This window comes from Camelus bactrianus, chromosome 19 (genome assembly GCF_048773025.1).
Source record: "Camelus bactrianus isolate YW-2024 breed Bactrian camel chromosome 19, ASM4877302v1, whole genome shotgun sequence".
In the NCBI taxonomy this organism is placed as follows: Eukaryota; Metazoa; Chordata; class Mammalia; order Artiodactyla; family Camelidae; genus Camelus; species Camelus bactrianus.
In genome coordinates, this window is record NC_133557.1 from 35,393,932 (window position 1) to 35,414,900 (window position 20,969).

Consider the following 20,969-nt stretch of genomic DNA (forward strand, 5'->3'; position numbering starts at 1 on the left):
AAACACAAGCGGCCAGACTAGGTGAAACTCATTAACTGAAGAGGAGGATAAGTGTCTTCACAGCTAAGAGGGAGGGCTGGCGCAGGGTCTGAGAGGAACAAAGCCCCTCCATGGTTTAGCAGAGGCCGCAGCAAAACTGGGCTTCAGAAATGCTAACTGCAGATGTGAGACTTTCCTAAATGTTTTGGGAGTTTATGGTAGTCTAACTTGTTCTCTCCCAATTGAAGCACAGAAACCAAAATCCAGGATCAAAGTTGCAGAGAGGAACAGCAGGGACTGCAGGTACTTTTCTGAAATCCGTGTTGGGATATAAAGTGCGTGCGTGTGTGTGCGTGCGTGCGCGTTCGCGCAATGCTGACGGGCACAGGAAGAGTGCTTTGTATCTGGAAGGATCGGAGGGGGGTTGTAACCCAGCTGTCTTCTGTTTAAGGCTTTGCTTAGAACTCAAACCTAATGTTCAGAACAAGTAGTCAATCAGACTTTTAACAACACAGATGTTGTGTTCAAACTCCATTCTGCTATTGACTGTTTACTTTCAATTTAAAGCAAATCAGAGACACAATCCTGTTTGGTAAATGCAAGCACCTTCTGAAGACTTGCTTTGTTAGCTGCATTGAATACTGATGATTTAGAAAAACTTTTAGAATAAATTTGTGAACCATAATGACCAAGACCCACAGGTTGCACTTTTAGTTATGAATTTGTGCATAAAGTAATGCACTATTTAGTAGCAAAATAAATTTCAGATGTAGTTCAAACCATGAATGATGCTAACCAGCTGCTTAACATAACACTAACATGAGTGGATAAAACCCTGTATGTTAAAATTAAGTCCAGTTTTTAAAAATACCGCTACTTGCCATGCCCAAATCCAATGAGATACATCTTATTAGAAATAAAACAGACTTTTACTGCCAGTGAGAACTGGTGAGCATCTGGAGAAGAGGCAAAGACGACTGGAAGGCTGGGAAATGCATGCCCATCTGGTCAGGAATTCGCTCTCCAGTAAGTACTGAGATAACTCTGATTTCAAGATCACTTTTATTAAGTCCAGAGGTAAAGGAAGCTTCTGAGAGAGGTTTTTTGGTTTCATTTATTTTTTGCTTTAGAATGTTTATCTGCAATTGAATGAAATGCCTTTTCTTTCAGTTTTTTAAAATTCCACGTAACCTCCTTTTTCAGTAATTGTTTAGGCATTTCTAGCAGACTATTTTGCAGTAGTGAATGGCTGTATTCCCGTTTCACACCCAGAAACTGAAGCATGTTCCCTCTTTGGCCCTCATTCCATGTATGCCGTATCAGGAAACAAGCAACGCAGGCGAGCGCGCAAGAAATCCATCGAGAACGGGCCATTTGTCATTTCGCTGGTTCGACTCCCCCGGTTAGCACTGGTGGAGCACTGGGCCGCCAGGGGTCTGGGGGGCCCGGCTCCCCGTGGCTCTGGGGGCAGGCGCGGCGTCAGACGAGTGGGATGCAGCCGGGCAGCCGCTCCCGCCCGCGAGTAGGGGTGGGGGCTCCAGTGGACTTCGGAGGATGTCTCCATTCTCGATTTGGAAGCGCAGCTGAATTCGCTTCCGTGCAGACTTGGAACTTAGAACAGCAGCCTCGGCAGCAGCAGTTTCCTTCCAGGTGCGGTGTTTGCACCCGCGCGGGGAGCGGAGACGACGCGGGGCCGGGGGAGAAGCGGCCGCGCTGCGCCCAGGGGTGGCGGGGGGAGGCGGATGCGGGGGACGAGCCGCGCCCTCCGCCTGTCAGTCGCGCAGCCGCCGGCCTCCCTGGCGCGCACGGCCACCGGACGGCAGCACGCGGACCGCCTTGTGCCCAAACCTCACTTGATCTTTACGGGGATGACAAGGGCTCATCAGGGGCTCTCAGCGCCACGTTAAGGTCGGGCTGTTCCCACGTTCGGAGATTCTTCAGTCTTAGATGAGGCCCCGAAAGACTTGGCCCCACTTAAAGACAACATAATGGGGTATAGTTAATTAAATAAAATTGACCCGTTGATTTCATTTACATCCGAATATGGAGGTGATATTTATAGCTTTAAACGTTGCATTTAAAGTTGTAAAAAGTGTTTACTTGTTGAAGTGACAGGGCATCTTTCTGGAAGATTCAAACGTGGGGACAAGTTGGAACGAGATGAAGACAGAAGGAAGCGAGGGTGAAGGGCTAGCAGGTCCGGAGGTGAGGGCTCACCGCCGGCCAGAGGGGGTCAGTTTTCCATCAGGCTTTCTGTTACATGGAATGGTGGAAAAGCCAAGTCAAAAACGGTTGTTTTACAGACACAGGATAGCTTAGGACAAAATTAAACCAGACCAAAAGTAAAGACCCGAGAAAATGCAGGTCGCGTGGAGGTGTGGGCAGGGGTCCGCGTGAGGCTCCACACAGTGAGACGTTAACATGGGCTCCTTTGGAATAGGCGACGCCTGGTTTAGGTGCCACACCTTTTAACATCTGCAAGATAGCTTAACAGAGACATTACCACCACTTCAGCCTATCATGAAGGAAGTATGTAACGGGTGTGTTAACTCCCAGGGGAGAGACTCTTTATCGCAACAGTAAAGAACCCTGCTCTACTCACCCATCAGCAGCAATGAACTCAATAGCTTCAAAATTCCTTCCTATCCAAGGTTAAGGTGGGTTTTTTTTCTTCCAAATAGATTTAAGAGTAACAAGTGTGCCTTTGTTGACTATTAAAGCAAAAATGTCCTAAGTCAGAAAGTCAAAGAGAAGCCTAATTTCACAATCTGAGGCTAGAATGGAAAAATGGAAACAGAGCAGCAAGTCTTTATACGTGCTTCTAAGTTTTTTGTGGCAAATGAAAAATGCATATGGAGTGCTGTGTGTGACTTGCAAGCACAAATGTAAAGAATCATACAGTGTGCTTAGTAGCAGGAAAAAAATGAGTACAAACTGAAATCTCTTGTGAAATAATGCAAAATATATGCCAAGCAGCATAGACTATTTAGCTAGGAATTAAACTTTTCAAGTTTTCTCTCTTTTTTCACGCCCTCCCACTGTGTTCTGTGCACTTTCCCAACTGCAGTGTAACTGACCTACGCACTGTGCTGGCTCCAGGTCCGCAGGCATTTGACGCTTCTACGCGCCGCGCAGTGATCGCACGTAGGTCCGGTTTCCCGCGTCACGGTACAAAGGCGCCGCATTATGATGAGTGCATTCACCACGGTGTACATCTCACCCCGCAGCTCGTCCACTTCGTACCTGGGAAGTCTGCACCTCAGTCTCCCCCAGGAACTCATTCACCCAATCCCCGAACTTTCCAACTTAAAGATTTAAACCAAGTCCTTTAAGCTGCAGCACAAGTCCGCATGGAACCTATGAAGTGTGAACGATTCGCCCTCACAGAGACCGCACAGCTGGCCAGAGCAGCCGCGGACACACACGCTAACACACGGGCTGGCTGGGCCGCCCTGCTGCCCACGGCCTCTCAAAGGCTACTTCTGCACTGCTTTCTCTTGACATCTAATTGTAGAAATGAACTGTTTTCTGAAATACCCATTTAAAGAAACCATATGCTTGGCCAAGATTTTCAAAGTTGAAATACTGTAAAACAACAACAACAAAAGAGACTGGAATGTTTTGTTTTTGTTTTGTCTTTTTTTTACTAAAGTCCAGAAATTTCCATATGACAAGTACGTTAATGAAATGTTCCCAAAGAAATACTGAACAATATACACTCTAGTTGGCTGAGGGTTCCAGCTCAAGAGTTCATACCTAATTCCTGTGCATTAAAAATCAGCATGGCTCTTAGATGATCTAGAATACACTGTGTTCTGAAATCCACAGCTGGTTTGATTTTTAGCCATAATGAAAAACCAGTATTCCTGTTCCACCAAATGTGTTTTACAAGCAATAATAAATTCAGATCCACTGCATTATGCAACACACACCTTTGGAAAGCAACATAAAACAGTGAGATCGGATCAGTAGAAATATACACAGTTAAAAGAAATACACAAAGTACTGTAGTTTTATTAAAAACTACTACTTGAGAAAGAAATCTTTCCACAAATAGCATAAAATTGTAGAACTGATGAAAGAATTTGGGAAAGCTTTACAAAACCCTAATTCCAACTGTATCTTCCTGAGGGCGGTGGCAAAGGGTATTTCCTTCCTTCTCTGGGATATCCCTGGGGGAAAAAAAAAGAAAAACAAAATAAATGAAGAGTTTAGTTTCTGGATTAACACCCCTGCAAAGAAATCAATCTCACTTCTCCATGGAAAGACACACCATCAAAAAGGTGGCTGTGTCTTAAAAGTACAGCACATGCGGGCTTCCACAAACAGGTGCTTTGGTCTGCAGCTTCACAGGAAGCTGGCTGCAAAGGTGGACATTAGCATAAATGCCACCACTGACTACTGACCAAACAAGCCTCAACAAGTGCTTAAGAAGTTCCTTAAAATGCACACAAACGAAGGACAGTCAGGTGTTCTGTGCAGGCCTCCCTCCTCCCCACCCCCCACAGCAATTCAAGCCGCACTGCGGTGTGAGGCGCCCGCACCACCTCCAGAAAGTCCTCGCGCTTAACCAAGGCAGGCGCCTGCTGCTGCAGCTGAGGCCTAATGAGCTATTAACTACAGGAATTTTTTTGTTTGTTAAGCTACAAGTAATAGAGCGTACCACGTCAGCTCATTACATCATCAATTACCAGCAACATACTTCCTCATATGCTTGCAAATCCCATTTCTGTACAGCCTACAGACAAGACGTGCCGCCTCCCCCATCACCATGCCCCTCAGGCCTCCGGGATTCTGACGTGGACCCGTCCCCCTGCTGTCACCCAGGGCACTTCACTGGTTTACAGTACAGGATGAGGATGTGCAGACCCTCAAGGCCACAGGATGTAGGCTAAGGCTTTGTTTAGCCATATAAACTCCACTAAAAATGTAGTGAAGTCATAATTTCGTTTTTAACAATGAACTTTTATAATTTAATACTGCTTCAAAATTGCGATTTAATTAAAAATCTCAGCAGAAGCATGTACTTCCAAAAAGTCTTAAAAGAATTATAAATGTACCAACTGGTTTATGTCTTTAAGTGAAGAATTTTACCTCCTGTAGGGGCTCTGCTGCTAAAGGGAAGGTCTCCCCTAAAGGAGGCAGGAGAGGCGATGAAGCAGGGGCAGGGGTCACAGACGTCCCAGCTCTGCCGCCAAACAGCAAGAGGTTTAAGGTTTTAACTCCTGACTTGGAAGCCGAGCTGACCGCACGGCCCGCTCTGCAGGGCTTCCTGCAGCTGTGGCACGCCTCCCTGTCAGTAGTGTGCATTTTCTAGGTTGCCGAGTGCCACCTGTACCATAAACGGTCTCAGCCTACTGGCTCTGATGACACCAGTGTTAGCGATTCTGGGCCGTCAGTATTCATAGTAATAGTCTATGAACTGATTCTAAAGAACTATAATAAAATTTTCTCAAAAGACAAGATGATTATTTTCTTGTAAAGTGAACTGAGACTTCTATGAACACACCAAAAATGTGTGAAAAAAAAAAGACTTTTCTTAGCTGTCAGAGCAAAGGGACACACGGCAAGACCCTGGGCCGGAAGAGTAACGAACGCCCGTGGCCCCGCAGGCGGCGCCAGGCGAGCAGCTCGAAGAGCGGGGCAGGTGGCCGCAGGTGCCGGCCCGCCGACACCACGCACCCTGCGCCCCAGTGCCCGGGCCCCGCCCTCTGGCAAGGATCTGATGAGACAGCATGTGAATACTGGCCAGGTTGCAAATGGCCAGGCAAACAGTCCACAGTCTTAAACGCTGCTAAAACTGGATGCTAGAAAGAGAAGGAAATGAGCTCACATGGACTGCCTCTGCCCAGGAGCTTCCGTGCTCACTCAGGTAGACACAGCTGTTTAAGTCTAGTAAAAACAGCAAAAAATGTGTATGGAAAAATCATGTAGGAGATTTCTGTCCATGAAGAGAGAGAGCAAACGAATGAAGACAGAAAACTTCTAGGAGGAATAAGGAGCTGAAAAGGTGTGATGTTACTTTCAGTTTCTAGAAAATTACCATTTATTTTGGGAGATCTAGTTTCTATTAAAACAAAAAGCGATTTCCTTAAAGGATAAGCAATGCGTTTTGGTGAGGGCCCGTGTTTAGCACACTAAGTGTCAGACTGCTGTGAGCAAAGGGGCTTCTGGTCTCAAAATTCTTCAGCATCCTCAAGGTAGAACGTATTTAGCGGGCAGATACTCACCAGGTATACACATTTTTAACGAGGGATCCAAGTTCCGCCAACCTATTCTACCAACACCTTATCGAGCTGTTTCAATTGAAATATTAAAAAAAAAAGAGTCCCAAGAGGCATGGCAAAGGGAGCAGCAAGCTTCTGCCCACACCCGCGCTGCGTCACCTGTCTCCCCCCGCGATCGTCGCGTCGGGGTGGGTACCCGCCCGGCCCCGCGAGCATCTGGTACTGGCTTGGCTGGAAGGCTGCGTTTTGGGTCTGGAGCATACGGTTCCACGGCAGCAGAGGTTCAGCCCCAACACCTCTGTGGAAAAGCATAACGTCTGCATTAAAAGCCACGTGCATCACACAGTCCAAGCCTAGAAACTGGCGGGTATCCTCCCCAAACTCTAGACGACCCAGTCTGCCTGCAGCTGTCGTGTGCGACGCGCAGCACCAGAGTGGGCTTTATGTCGCTCGTACCTAGTGTGGTTTAAGGTGTTTCATGAAGTATCAGACTATTTAAAAGGGTGTTTAAACCCACTTGAATCAGAAAGGTCTGACTAAAAAAAATATTCTGTTCGCCTTCAACTGTAAAATTTCCTTTTTTAGTCACTTAAAGATTCGGACCCAAGATCACGAAGCTGGCAACCTGTGAGATGCTATCCGAAGAGTAAACATGTACAAGACAGGAGAATGAGGCTTTATTTCTAAAAAAGTCCAGGCTCGTTCTTGGAGTCTATTCTTTCTAGTTAATTGCAGGTTGCAAATGAATTCTTACTGCTGAGTATTTTGAATCCAGGGTAGGGGACTTGGCTGTTTTTTCCCATCCATTATTCTGCTCAATATGTCAGAAGGTCTGATCGGGAGGAAACCTTTTCAAGTTCTATTGATGCAGCTTTCAATTGACCACGGTGACCTAGCAACACGAGCACTAATTGGCCTGGGCTGACTGGCACTGGGTGTGCAGCTTACACGGGAACACACATTCAACAGCCATTGTAACCCAGTGTGCCGGCCCAGGTTACTAGTCAAAAGAAATGTTTTAATTGTCTTCAAGTGCCTATTTTAACTTTGCAGATACAAAGCAACAGGTATGATGTTATCAAATCATAACAATTTAAAACTGTCACGTAAATAATCCAGCAAAGATCTACCCTCTAAAGGCAATCACCGCGCAAGACATTCTTGGCACATCTTCCTCAACTTCCACCTTACAGAACAGTCACTACACGGAATAAGCAGGAGCAGAACCCTCCAGTATGTTTTAACATTAGAAGCTTTGGAGCCATTACTGATACTGGGAGGAACTACAATAGAACTTTAAATGGGCTGAAGCTCTGACCAGCTGGGAGCAGCTACAACCACGTTGGCACATGGATCTCCCTTCCCAGGCCTCGGGGGGGGGCCCAAAGCCGGGCTCACCGGTCAGTGCGCTCTCCTCACAGCCATTCAAGCCCGAGTCCACCCTCTCTACCCTCCCCTCTCCTCCCTTCAAGCGGAGCTTCCCTTTTTTTTTAAACACCAAAGATCATTACTTTGTGTGATGCGCCAAGAACAGCTCTCTGAAGGACTCTAGAAAGGCCAGTGCTATTCTTCATGGTTAGTGGTGAAACCACAGTCCTAATAATACAATTTGCTGTATAATAAATATAAGTGAAATAAAATGAAATGAAAAATCTGTATCTCAGAAAGAATATGCATATATTCAGGGCTGTCAGTTAGCTTTTGCATTCACTGATACAAAGGTATTTTAGCAAGACTGCCTCATCTGTTTAGCAAGAGCAGCTCCACACAGAGAGAGCGGCGTCGTCTGCCTGGCCTCCGCAGGACTGCGGGCTCAAGGTTTACGCTGTGACCAAGGAGGTGCATCGAAACCGGGCCATTAAGGCAAGAGCCACTGCCAGACAGAAGTGCAGCCCACACACTGGATTAAATGTGATCTATTCTTCTTTTTGGTTTTACAACGATAAAACTCACTTGAGTTTCAGGAAAATCTGCTGGTATGGATAAAATACATTATAAATGCAATTTTAAGTGATTTTGTTCTAAAAATAAGTTAGGAAAAAAGCCACAGTTTAAAAGCACAAAGTTCTCCTTTTTGTTTGCAAATACTTACAAGCTGAAATTTGCCCTGGAAAATAAACTCTAAATCTGGGATGGAAGCACTGAGAATGACACGTTTTAAATGGACTGGGGCAACTTACCTGAGGCGATTGGCATTGGGAACAACAACGATAGTCTTAAGTTTCTAAGCTAGTGTTTTGGAAAGCAGCTGGCAACGCGCCATAACTACGTGCTACCCTCTGGGGTATTTCTCATTTACAAGTACGGCAAATCAGCTTTTAAAACTCTTCTGTGACTAACTGAGCTTAGCACCTGTACAATGAAAATGGAACAGCCACCTTGGATCTGGCCGGCAAAAAGCCTCCTCCGCCTCCGCTGGCAAGAAGGAGACAGAGGCGGGGGCAGGTGCGGCCCCGCCCAGCACCCACACCGTGGTTGCTGGGTGTCGCTGTGGGGAGGTGGGGGGGGGCAGGGTGTTCCCCGTGTATTGTGAAGTGAAATGAATTTATGAATTATAAATTTTATCTCAAAGTAGGAAATAACTCAAGAAACAATGTAGTTTTTTTTAAAAAGGTACAAAGTTTTCTTCTCCAACAGGGGTCTCAACCAAAAGCTCAGAAGAGTGCAGTGGAAAAGCACTGAACTAATAACAATGCTCAGTAAACTGGTCCTAGCAAGAACTCTGCCCACCAGCCGCGACATCTCAGCCAAGTCAAGGTGACTCCGGGCCTCTATCTCCCCCCGCGCCTCGTGAGGCCAGCGGCGAGGGTGCTGCCCGCGCGGCGGGGCCGCGCGAGGGGCTTCCTGTGTGCGCTGAGCGGCCAGCGGTGCAGGAGGTGGAGGCTGTGCTCAAGTGCTGTTTTCTTTACGAATAAACAGTGTATTTCTTAAAGGACCACAACTTAAGACGTAAGAAAGATTCTATTTTGCTCACATTTAACTTTCGCATTATGGTGTGATTTCAGTTTCCGAGTAAAATTAAACCAAAAATGTCCCCCAAACTTGTCCCTAATCTGTTGGGCTCAGAGTTGGTCAGGAAGACAGTATGTGGGCTGGGACAAAGACAAAGGGTGTCAGGACACACAGTGGTGACCGTAGGAAACCTGTTCTGTGTAGAGCTCTGGGACTGAGGAAGGTGCCTGGGGCCGGGGGCGGGGAGGGGCTCCTCCCGCCTCCTGACAAGTCCGGAGGTTTTACATAATATGACTCTGGTGTCAGTTGTCCCAAGGAGTTTTGCTCCAGGGAACAGTTCCTTGGTAAAGAATGCTACGGAAGAAAGACCTCAGATTAACTGCCGCACTTTTGTGGGCCTCAGTCTCCCCATCTGTAGAAACACCAACATCGACTTCACAGGGCTGCGAGGGAAATCAGGGAACTCGCGTTTCTAAAAGCATGTTAGCCCAGGGCTGGCACTTCAGAAGCAGATGGTAAGTATCAGTGATTAAAAATAATATGGGGGAAAAAGCAAGCAACAAAGTGGGGAAACCAAATTTTAAAATCAAACGACAAACGTAATGCAGAAAATTATTTAAAGTGAGATTAGTTTGAATGTGATAATATGTAATTTAGGAAAAATTTACCCCTTATGGATTTAATTTGTTTGAAAATGGTGCTACTCTGAAGATGCTGAAATAGTATATACTGTGCGCTTTAAGCACTCACACTGAAAACAAAACGTAAATACAGGCGGTATCAGTTTTTAAATCAAAATGCAGCTTGCACCAAATAGCTGGTACTATTAATAAACAACCGAATAACAATTTCCTTTATCTTCTTGGAAAAAATAATGAAATCAAGTTTTGGAGTCGCTAAAGAAAGAATTTTCTTAAAGGGCAAACAGGCTATAACCCTGTTCAAAGAACAACACTTAACTCATTTCAGATGTGAACAGATCAGACCGCTAAAATGCAAGGAGAGAACAGAACAGAACAGAACTGGGAGGGCAGAGAGGGAAGCCTTACTATGACGGGGCTTAAATTCATTTCAGCATTTACTGATGCTGGCAAAACCAGCATGAAACGATGGACTTTAAAGCTGCCCTTAAAAAATTATTCCTCAGATGTTAATATAATTATTCGTGGCACGCCTAGCTGTCATGTCGCGCAGAAACCACCTGACTCCAGAGTGCACAACTTATCAATGGAAGAACACATGTCAAACATCCCTCCTTATTAAACCATGTCACATTCCTTCCAGTCCGCCGGCCTTATTAGACTGCAGATCCCATAATCCTCTCCTGAGACCCTTCTGCGTTTAATTCAGTTCAGCCTTAAGTAGTTAAAGAAACTGTTTTCAGTGGCAACTAATAACCACTGCCCTGCAGTGACACTGCACCACAATAGGCCTGTCGGCCCTGAAAAAGCTGCACCAAAGAAGCTGATTAGGACTTCAAGAGGTCTGCAGCGAGAATCAATGGCTGGTCTGTACCGACGCTGTGTCGCCGGCGCAGAGATGATAGAAGTGGAACACCATTAGTTATGCCTCATTAAGCTGCACAGAACTTCTTAAAAGAAATTTGTTTAGCCTGACCAAAACCTAATACAATTTTAAGCTCTCTGTGTTGCATTTTTCAGGGCACCTCAAAAGCTTCAATAAAATAAAGGCCAAGAACCAAGAAAAGTAGGGAAGCGTATGCACACGCGTCCTACTGCAACGTGCGAACAAGCTATTTCCCTAAAGGACACGCACATGAGACCCCACCCGGGGGGAGAAGGCGTGCTTCAAACCACCGAGGACGCCCAAAGCTCAAAGGCTGATGTGAAAAAGCATTCGAAGGTCGTGTTTGCTTCCATGTTACCTGTCAAATCTTTGCTGCTGGAAAAGTGGAGGAGGGCCCCGCCAGGAATCCGGGGGCCTCATATCTGGAAGGCAAACAGGAAAGGGTTAAACAGGAGATTTTTTTTTTTTTTTGACAAGTAATCACTATTCAGCTACCCACATATCTTATAATGAAAAATTCTTGAAAAAAATGGAGACAGGCTATAAACTAAATAACTAGCATAACTACGTAAACTGGAAATGTCAAAAGACACGGAACCAACAGAGTCAGCACATTTGATTGTTACACTACTTTTCCTTTGCTGAATGAACAGTTTTAGAAGCCATGGTCATTAAACTTACACATTTCTCTCCCCCTTGCTGTGTGTGTGTATGTAAAGGTACATTTTTTTTATATTTATATTTTGAATGCCGTACAAAAGGGATTTCAGTTTTATTCATAAATACAAACTGAATGAAAAGTAACTTTAATAGAAATCCTAACATTTGCCCCAAACATGCCCACTGTACGAGAGCCCTGACTTGCCTGGCTCTGCGAACAGGAAGCAGACAGCTCTCTCTCCAGCACAGGCCAGGAGACATGTTCATAAAGGGACCGCCCACTTCCCTATTGTTTTCTGACAGTCAAACCTCTTCCCCTAACACAGAGCTAAGCTGGCAACATCCAATTGCAAGGAAGAGGCTGCTGGCCCTCTGTGTAAACGGTGTGATGGGTCAGCAGGCTGATGTCAAACAACCGCCATTCTGGTCCCCAGTCCCAGTCACCTCGGCCACCCTCCAGCAGGGTCTGAGTGTGACCTAATTAAAACAGCTGTTCCAGGAGTTGTCTAATGAGGTCTCCGTGTAAGGACAGGAACCTCCTCCAGACTCCCGAGACCCAAGGACAACAGGCTTACCATAATGTATTCAGGCTCACATTTTAATGGAAACACAAACTAGAAACATGCTTTTCGAAATTACTTTCTTAAAGGAAAGAAGAAATGAAAGCTTATCTCTGGTTAGGAACCCAAAAATGCTATCTGGGTTTCCTTGAAGAATAGAAAAAGGGAAGGAAAGCAGCACCGTGCTCTAAACCCCTGCGAAGGAGACTGGATGAGTAAGGCCCACGGCGCCGACAGCGCGCGCAGCAGGGAGCACTGGGCTCCTCCGCTCTGGGCTTTCTCCACCTCGCCCCGGCCGCGGTGCCGGCCCGCACGAAGGCCCCTCTGTGGGCAAACCACCCCTGGGGAGCTGCCGCCAAGAGCCGCCACCCGCAGCCACGACCTCCAGGTCCCTGGCCAGGGCGAGCGGGAAGCCCTCACCACCGTCACTTCTGAGCTGGGAGAAGGCGGCATCCTGGCCGACCTGGATGAGGCCCCGTTTCTCTCTTAACAACCAGACGGGTGGTGCTCAAGCCGAGAGCAACGCTGAGGAGGCCTCACAGACGTGGTCACCGCACGCTCGAAGCCTGGACGGAAGCCACCTGACCCCCAGGAAGTGGGGCCAGGGGCCCCAGCCCAGGCCCAGAGTAACTTCTGAACCACTATGCAGACGTACACTGTCAGAAGGCACAATTAGAAGAGAGAAAAACCAGAAACTCTTACAAGACAGAATCATCTCGCCTGTGCGGTTTCCTTCTATGGGAAAACTCAAGACACACTTACTGCGACACATCGTGATTGTCCCTGAGTTCCGGGAAAGCAGTCTACTGAAAGCAAACCCAGCACTTGGGCCACTTTTTCTGATCACTGCTTGGCTGAATTTGTAGGCCATAACTACTCAGATGGTGTACAAAAGTTAGGTTAGTGAAAATCGGTTAAAATGTTTCCAGAAGCATTGCATTTTCATGTCTTATATATACAAAATTAACTAACGTAACAGAAGTCACAAAAGAAACACAGTGACTTTCATGCAGATCCCTGCCTCGCTCTACGCGTTCCTGTCCCAGAAGCATGGCGGTCCCCTGGGAACGTGCCCCTTTTTACCATGAAGACTTAACGCCACGATTCTGGTTGCACAGTGCCCCTACATACGATACCCTCACGGGACACACACTCCCTCCATGGTACTAATAAAAGCATCCATGGTACTAATAAAAGGATCCCTAAGAAATGTTAAAACTGAAGGAAGATTTAAAAAAAAAAAACACATTTACATTAAGAAAAGTCCTCAGAAATGTTTATCCTAGTGTTTTATAAAAAATGAAGGCAGGGAAAAAGCAGGTACCTTTCCTCCCAGAACCGTGTCAGTGGAGGGCAAGCCCTCACCACCCAGAATACATGTTCGTCAGGCCTCAATGGGCCACATGTTAGGCTGAGCACAACAGAGCTTCTAAGTGGAACTGGAAAGTAAAGCTCACCAAGTACAAACGGTTCTTGTTTGGAGGGGGCGCTTCTCAGTAGTCTAACCACACACCTGTAAGTGCCCAGACGGCGGCCAAAGTCCCCCCGTCAAGTCCCATATGCCTGGGGCTTCCCGCCCTGTTTTGCTTTTACTATTTCTCACCTTCAGGACAATTTTCTCTTTCACATAAGCTTGGCACAAGCAAAAACTATAGTTTTTTCGTTTAAAACCTAAGCAAATTTGCTAAGACTTAAAAAAAAAAAAAAAAAAAAAAACCTCTGTCACACATTTAAATATCTCTTGCTTTCAATCCAAAAAAGAAAAAATAAAAAGGATCAAAGACAAGCTTCAAGGCTGCCTCTAAGCAAATCTCTTCATGTGGCTCTGAGCAATATATATGGCCCTTAAGTGTTCGTAAAGCAGGAATACTTCCTGGCTGAGAAGCAATGAAGTGGAATGTAAAACAAACTCATCCTCCTCCGTTTGTGCGGCTCTAGCAGGAGCTCCGTCTGAGAGGGAGGAAAAACTCTGAGGCGGTGAACTGCGCTTCAGACAGGTACCAGCCAGGGAGACAAGCGACAGCGACTTTCTCCCTTTGGTCTTGAACGGCGTATCCCGTTCCTCACGCTCTGAGGCCACAGGCACCCAGCCTTCGCCCACAGCTCCTCGAGCCACAGCTTCCCTCTTCAGCGCGGCCGTCACAGGAGCCCCCGCGCCCCTGACCGCACCGGTCAGCGATCCCTTCCCACACGCGGCTCCCCGACAGGCTTACCGACTGGAGCGCGGCGAGACGGCCCCGCTCCCCGCGCTGCACACGCGGCCGCACCACTCACGCCGAGCGCTCGGCGCCGCGTCCCCGCGCCCGGACCGCCGCCATCGGCCCAAAACGGACACGTCACAGCCAAGCCCGAGAGCGACAGAGAGGAGTGCCTGCGGCAGACACTGGACAGAGCTGGCAGTGTCACCAAGGCTCTGCTTGGGCCTAACTCTGCACCACGTGAGGAGCAGCTGTGACACTGAAACTAAAAGGCTGCCGAAACGGTTCAGAGCTCAACTTTACCAAAACAGTGTCTAACCAAATGTTAAAGTTCAAAATTCTACGAAGAGGGACGCGGACCTTCTCTCCCTGGGCGCTTGCGCAGTACTGCCCGCGCGCTAGGCACCGCTCCGGCGTTCCTGGGAGGCGGGCGCGCTCCGCGCCGTGAGAGACGAGCGCGCGGGGGCGCCGGCAGAAGCCGCCCGAGGCCGCAGGGCCACCGGGGGCGCCGTGCTCTCAGCCCCCACGCTCTCGGCGGCTCCAGGGCGCATGCTGCCGGCTGACGTGGCTCCAGGTCATTTCATGTCGGGAGGGCCAGAGGAGAGCCGTCTCCGAAGCTCAGGGTCTCAAGAAGGCAGGCCTAGGGCCTGCAAACTACCTTCAGTATTTTCAAAGTTCAGAATTCACATTATTACACACATCTAATCAAGACAGCATGCTTATTAACACATGCACTTTGGTAGTAAGCGTCTTGACAAACAGATTTGTGGGGAGAAAATAAGAAAAGGTCTTGGGTACAACATTTAGCACTCAAAAATACATATAAATATACACGTTAAGTGTGAGGGATCAGATACAATTAGAACAGGACAGAGAGAGATGAATGAATATGATGGATGGATGGCTGGGTGGGTAAGGTGGGTAAGGTGGGTAAGGTGGGTGGGTGGGTGGGTAAGGATGGGTGGATGGGTGGGTGGATGGATGGGTATGGTGGGTGGATGGGTGGGTGGATGGACAGACGGACTGGCCAGCAGACAGGCAGGGATGAGTTCTGCCTGCATAAACATGAAATCTAGAGGTCACAAGAGACCATGAAATAAAAATGTCAGAAAAATCCTAATGACAGTAAACTTAAAGAAAAGAAAAACCAAACCTTACATTGAGCTGTATGTAGAGAGTACTGGGAAAACAGAACCATGAGCTTCCTTTCCTGGCACTTGGCAGCATCTGTCCGTGCTAATCACACAGCTGTGCCCAGCGTGCTCCCCGCAGTGACCACTCCAGATTAGAGACTGCAAATTCCGCTAAAGGCCTCCTTCGCCCCCCAGTGCCCACAGTGCACCCAAGAGCCTCATCCCAAGTCTTCTCTCGCCCTCACTTTGCACGTTCAACTGTCAAGTAGCCCTTACCAGGGAACAGGAAGGTAGGAAACACTCCTCACTTGTTTTCTGAGGTCAGAGCGTGTGAAGAAAGTTATAAACTGATCTCTTGTAACACACAGATGAAAAAAACCCCATAATATTCTGACACATAGAAGGTAGCGACATCCAAAAAGCGACATCCACAAAGAATCAGGCTTATTCCAGCAATGCCAGCTCGGTCTAACAGTCAAGAATCAGCCTGTGTAATTCACCATGTAACAGAATGCGAAAAAAAAACTACCATCCCAAGAAATGGAGGAAAAGCATTTGATAAAATTCAACACCCACTAGAAACAAGGAACAGAAGGAAACCCCCTCAGTCTAATAAAGGCTATTTATGAACAAAAGCACTACAGCAAATACCACATTCAACGGCGAAGCAGGACAAGTTTTCCCCTTAAGACTGGGACTGAAACAAAGATGCCCCACCACCACTGACACCCAGTCACACCAGGGTCCCAGCCAGTGCAATCAAGCAAAAAGACCAAAAGGCACTAAGATTAGACAGTGAATAAAACTGTCACTATTTGCAGAAGACATGACTGAGCAGAGAAAAAGTCTGAAAGAACATACAAACTTACAGAATAAATGAATTTTAGCGAGGTTGCTGGATACAAAGTCGATGTTCAGAAGTCAGCTCTTTATACAGAAGCAAGCAACCAGAGAAGGACATTCACAAGATATTCCTTACAAAAACATCAAAGTACATCGAGTATCTAGGAGTGTTTCTGTCCTCCGTGTTTTACTGGGGTGATTTTAGGACCTACAGAAAAGCTACGAGAAGAGCACGAGGAACCCCCACACGCCCTTCACCCCCACTCCCCGGACGCCGGCGTAAACCTCTGCTCTTCATGTGACCCTAAAGGGAAAAGGCAAGGCGGCAAGAGGAAAAGACATTTCCAGTACAAAAACTCTCACACCCAGAGCATAAAAGAACTCCTACGGAGCAGAAAGAAAAAGACCATCCCGCAGAAAAACAGACGAGAGACTCAAGCAGGCACGTCACCAAGAAGGGCTCCCAGGAGGGCAAGAAGCATGAGGAACGATGCTCTACTACGTCACCAGGGGAGGCTAGCTCAACGGCACGTTTTTTAAGTTTTAATTTTTATAAACTATTTGGAACATTCAGAAAAAAATTTAAATGATCTGACGCGTAGATTTAACAAATGTTAGCGTCTTGCCACACTGTCTCTGCCCGCCATGCTGAGGCTGTCTGGCTGAATGGAGAAGCAAAGGCTTCACGAAGAAAGTGGCTTTGAGAACCTGGCACATGACTTATACCTTCTTAAAAATGAGCACAGCCACGGAGCTCAAAAATAACATCAAATGGGAATGCAATTTGACATTAATGCAAAATCTGTGAAGCCTAACATTCAACTATTTCCTCCCATTTCCGCTGCAATCCAAACACTATGTAATTATTTTCATGGTCAACATTTCTGATCCACTTCTGTCCACAAAACAAGCTATAAGGGGCCAGGGAAAGGCCAAGGTCTTCACAGAACCCCAAGGTAAAGGCGCATTTCTACCCAAGGCAATGCCTGTCGTCCTGCCAGGTAGTTAACGAGACACAATCTGGATGAAGAAAGGGATACTGCTGTTTTTCAAGTAATTAAGTGGTTCCGGTTCCGGATCTGCTGCACCTGACCTAACCGCTCCACTGCTGGCGTTAACCGACCATCAGCAGCGTGCCCTGCATACCTGCATACGGCCGCTCAGTAGACTTACAAATGAAAACAAGAAATCCAGCGCACAGTATTCAATTAGCTACAAACAGATAAGATACAAAATACCTGAAAGATTCTGCATGGAGTATTCTCTTCGAGTTCTTCTAAACGTTGTAAGCCCACTATCTCTGCACTGACACAATAAATCTTTTCAGCCATGAAGACCAGAAACCACCCTTCGTTGCCGTACTTCATTCAGCATGTAAAATAACCAACGAATGCAAACTTACTTGACATCAGTTTGGGGATCTGGGCTTGTCCTCTCAGCAGCGGCCGGTACAAGCTCCCCTGGTAGGTTGCAGGTGGTGGGGCAGCATTGTTGTAAACGCCGGCTCCCGAGCCTCTCGGCATGACATGGCTACGAAAGGACCCGGACCAGAAAAAAAATTATTTCCAGATATGTCCATCACGCCGAGGACGACATCGCGCCCCCGTCTCACCCACACAGCGGATTAAGACAACGCAAACCTGAACGACTGGTAATGAACCAGGCTCACAACACTGCCTGATGACGGCGACAGCAGCGCTCACCTGTCACACCAAGACTCTTAGTGGACAAGCATGTCAGTATTTATCAATTACTTTATGCAGAAAGTAATTTGAGGCCATCTTTTTTTTTTGCATTGTATTTAGTTTTGTCCTCAAAGAGCCGCACTGCTGCTGTCACTATATCGCTGCCCTTTGAACAAGGTGGGTCTGAACGGTGCAGGTCCACTCACATGTGGATTTCCCCAACAGTAAGTACCAGAGCACTGCACAGCCCATGGGGCGGAGAGCGGGCTCTAAGTCACACACAGATTTTCAACTGCTCGGGGGTCAGTGCCCCTGACCTGCAGCTGTCAAGGGGCAACTGTATATGCTACTATTCTTCATCTTACGGTTTTCAATTGATGACGTTGAACCTCCCCCCGGTGTCTTTCACAGCCTCTCTACGTGTGGCACGCACCCCCGCAGAGCACTTGCATGCTCCGGTGCCTCGCACTGTACCACGCCTGTCCACTCGCTCAGCACCAGCAGCACACACGTGGGCCCTAACGATGCTCCTCTAAGATCACTTTCTCAGGATAAATTCCGAGTAGGAACCCGGATCAAAAAAAGTTCAGAGTACCTTCAGAACTTAAAACGCTAGAGATATTTCTATGTTGCTTTCCAAAATGGCTGAAATAATGCAAAAAATCTTAAGAATATTTTAGATTTGCCTTTCTTTTGCTATTAAGAATGTAGACTTCCAAACAAAGCAGCACAGTGACAGCAAGCACTCACACAGTGTTTAGGAAGCAGAGCGCCCCATGACAGCTCCGCAAGGCAGGTGTCACTGTCATTCCCATCTCACACACAGGAGATGGAGACACAGAGCGGCTCCGTAACTTGTACAGAGACACCAAGTGGTGGACAGAGCGTCTGAATCCAGACAGTTAGGATGCAAAGCCCGTGGCCTTCACCACCATGCCACACTGTCCCCTACGAGTCACTGTGGAAAGGACATGCCAACGGTGGTGAAGCCCCACTCTGAATCTCAGGGTTTCCCTGTGAGTCGGAAGTATATGAGTTCCCGTCGTCGGTTCGTGAACAGGAGCTCACCAGCATTCACCCGCACACGCGGCCCTTCTTAGCCTAGCTCTCCCTGTCACTGTTTCAAAGTCCCTCTCTGTCACAGACAGCTGTCCCTACCACCAGGAAGAGGACAGTCTGACAGCAACAAGGGCAGAGGGCAGAATCAGAAATTCACACAAGAGGAAATAAAAATGGCCAGGAGACATAACAAGAGACTTGATCCCACTCACAGGCAAAGAACTGCAAACTCAAGCGCCGGGGAGGCCACCACCCAGGAGCAGTGGCTCTGGGCACTGAGGCCCTGGGCCACGCGGCCCCACGGGGACTAGGCTGGAGTTTGCTGAGGGCAGAGGGAAGGTTCTGTTCTTCTGAAATAACTGTCAGAGAGACAGTGAGATCTCTTAGGAGAAAATGATGGAAATCTCAAGCAACACAACCAAAGTAGCAGGAGGGAATTTTTTAAAATGAAGGAAGAAAAAGTATCAAAGTCATTAACATGTCTGCAAAGTGGCTGTGTTTAATGGTCTCAAATGCCCGTGGCCTAAATGCTGGCTGATGCTCTGTGGAAGACCCAGGAAAAGCACAGCACACACAGACAGGACCTCCCACTCACCCCAAAGTCCTGAAGGCCGCGGGGTCCAGGTGGACGGGCCGCCGGTCCCGGCTGAAGCCCAGCTGGGGCTTCCACTGCCGTCCGTTGCTGGATTTCTCCCAGTCGCTGGGTTTCAACACCGGTGCAGGTTTTCTAACCATTTGAAAACATAGTATTTTGTTATAGGGAAGAGCATTATTCACAGAAAACCAGCCCAGAAAGTATATTTTATAACTGCGTTGTTACCTTGCTCCCGGAAGCATTACGGCCTTAAAAACGTAATCTTCAGCGAACTGTGGGTCTTTAAAATTAATACTAGAAGAAAACAACACAGGATTAAGTGATGTCACTGGATTGGCCCTGCTTAATTATTATCTAAAGGTACTTCTGATCTTCAAACAGAATAACTAAAATTTAAAATCTTCTCTAAAAATTATTTTGTCAGTAGATTTTGCCAAATGGCCAAATGGCTAAAATCTTCCCCACCAAACTGGTGCTAATTTCTAGGACAGTCCTCGGGTAACTTTCTGGGGAAGAGCCGTGTTCTAGCTAATTGTGGGTGATCACAGAGAAATAACAGACACTGCCTGCCCAACGCTTGAGAAATTCCAGTATGATGTCAGAGACAGGTCGAAGAGGTTTACAGCAACAAGAAAGAAGAAACACCTTTCCTTTTGTTTGGCTCCTGGCAAACACTCTCCTCCTAGCATCTTAGGGAAGATCAGCTCTTGTTCTAAGAAGGATGCAAAGACCAATAGAAGTATTTGCAAAATCAGAAACACCACCACAAAGAAGCCACAGGGGGAGGAAACAAAACCTCCCGTGTTAGAAGCCTGCTCTGCTAATGTGTGCTTCTTCGACAATGTTAAGAGTCATAATCTGAAAGCTACGTGAAGGCTGTACATTCAGACTCTTACAAGCTGGGTCAAACCACCTTGCTGGGCGTGTGTGTGTGCTGGTGACACAGCCGTGCCCCTTCCAGGGCCCTGGATATGCGCCTGGTTTATACTTAAGGCTGCTCACAGCTTCAGTGCTCACAATGTTGAAAACTGTAAAACCTAAGAGTATGAACACTACGAATAGTAGTGGACTGGTTAAAGAAACCATGGTTCTTTCTAAAAATGGCATCCTCTATGAATATTTTTTTTAAATGTAGCAATGAAATACGTAATGACATGGGGAAAATACACACACTGCAGACCGGACACATACTCATCATAAGGTTATTCGTACAATCAACCGTTTCCTCCTCTGTGCTTTTTTCATATTTTCCAAAATTCTTCTGAAGATTACAAATTACAGTTGCAATCAGTTAAAAAAGCTTTTACCGAACTAGTCGACATTTTAGATAGCTAACTTTTTTCTCTTCAAATACTGACACTGTAAATAATTAAGGGCCCACCTGTTACAGACAATTTTCACTGCCGTAGGATTTAACTGCATCTTTGGGTACTTGGTAAAAGAACACAGAAATAGTTTCATTTACAATAAAGATGCCATGAGCTCAGGACAGCTGACCGACACTTCATTCACTCAGTCTGCTCCTCCTGGGAGGCCCTCCCCATCGGCAAC

General features: G+C 47.0%; 1 protein-coding gene across 1 annotated transcript in view; it reads right to left on the reverse strand.

The window, feature by feature from the left end:
• Positions 1–3,973: 3,973 nt before the first annotated feature.
• XRN2 (5'-3' exoribonuclease 2) overlaps positions 3,974–20,969 on the reverse strand; it is a 65,001-nt gene continuing 48,005 nt past the window's right edge. Inside the window, exons 25-30 of the mRNA XM_074347794.1 lie at positions 19,644–19,712; positions 19,419–19,550; positions 17,482–17,609; positions 11,044–11,107; positions 6,366–6,504; positions 3,974–4,151 (exon numbers count right to left, since the gene is read on the reverse strand). Of these exons, the coding sequence (XP_074203895.1) occupies positions 4,086–4,151; positions 6,366–6,504; positions 11,044–11,107; positions 17,482–17,609; positions 19,419–19,550; positions 19,644–19,712 (598 nt within the window). The 3' untranslated portion in view covers positions 3,974–4,085. The remainder of the gene's footprint in view (positions 4,152–6,365; positions 6,505–11,043; positions 11,108–17,481; positions 17,610–19,418; positions 19,551–19,643; positions 19,713–20,969) is intronic.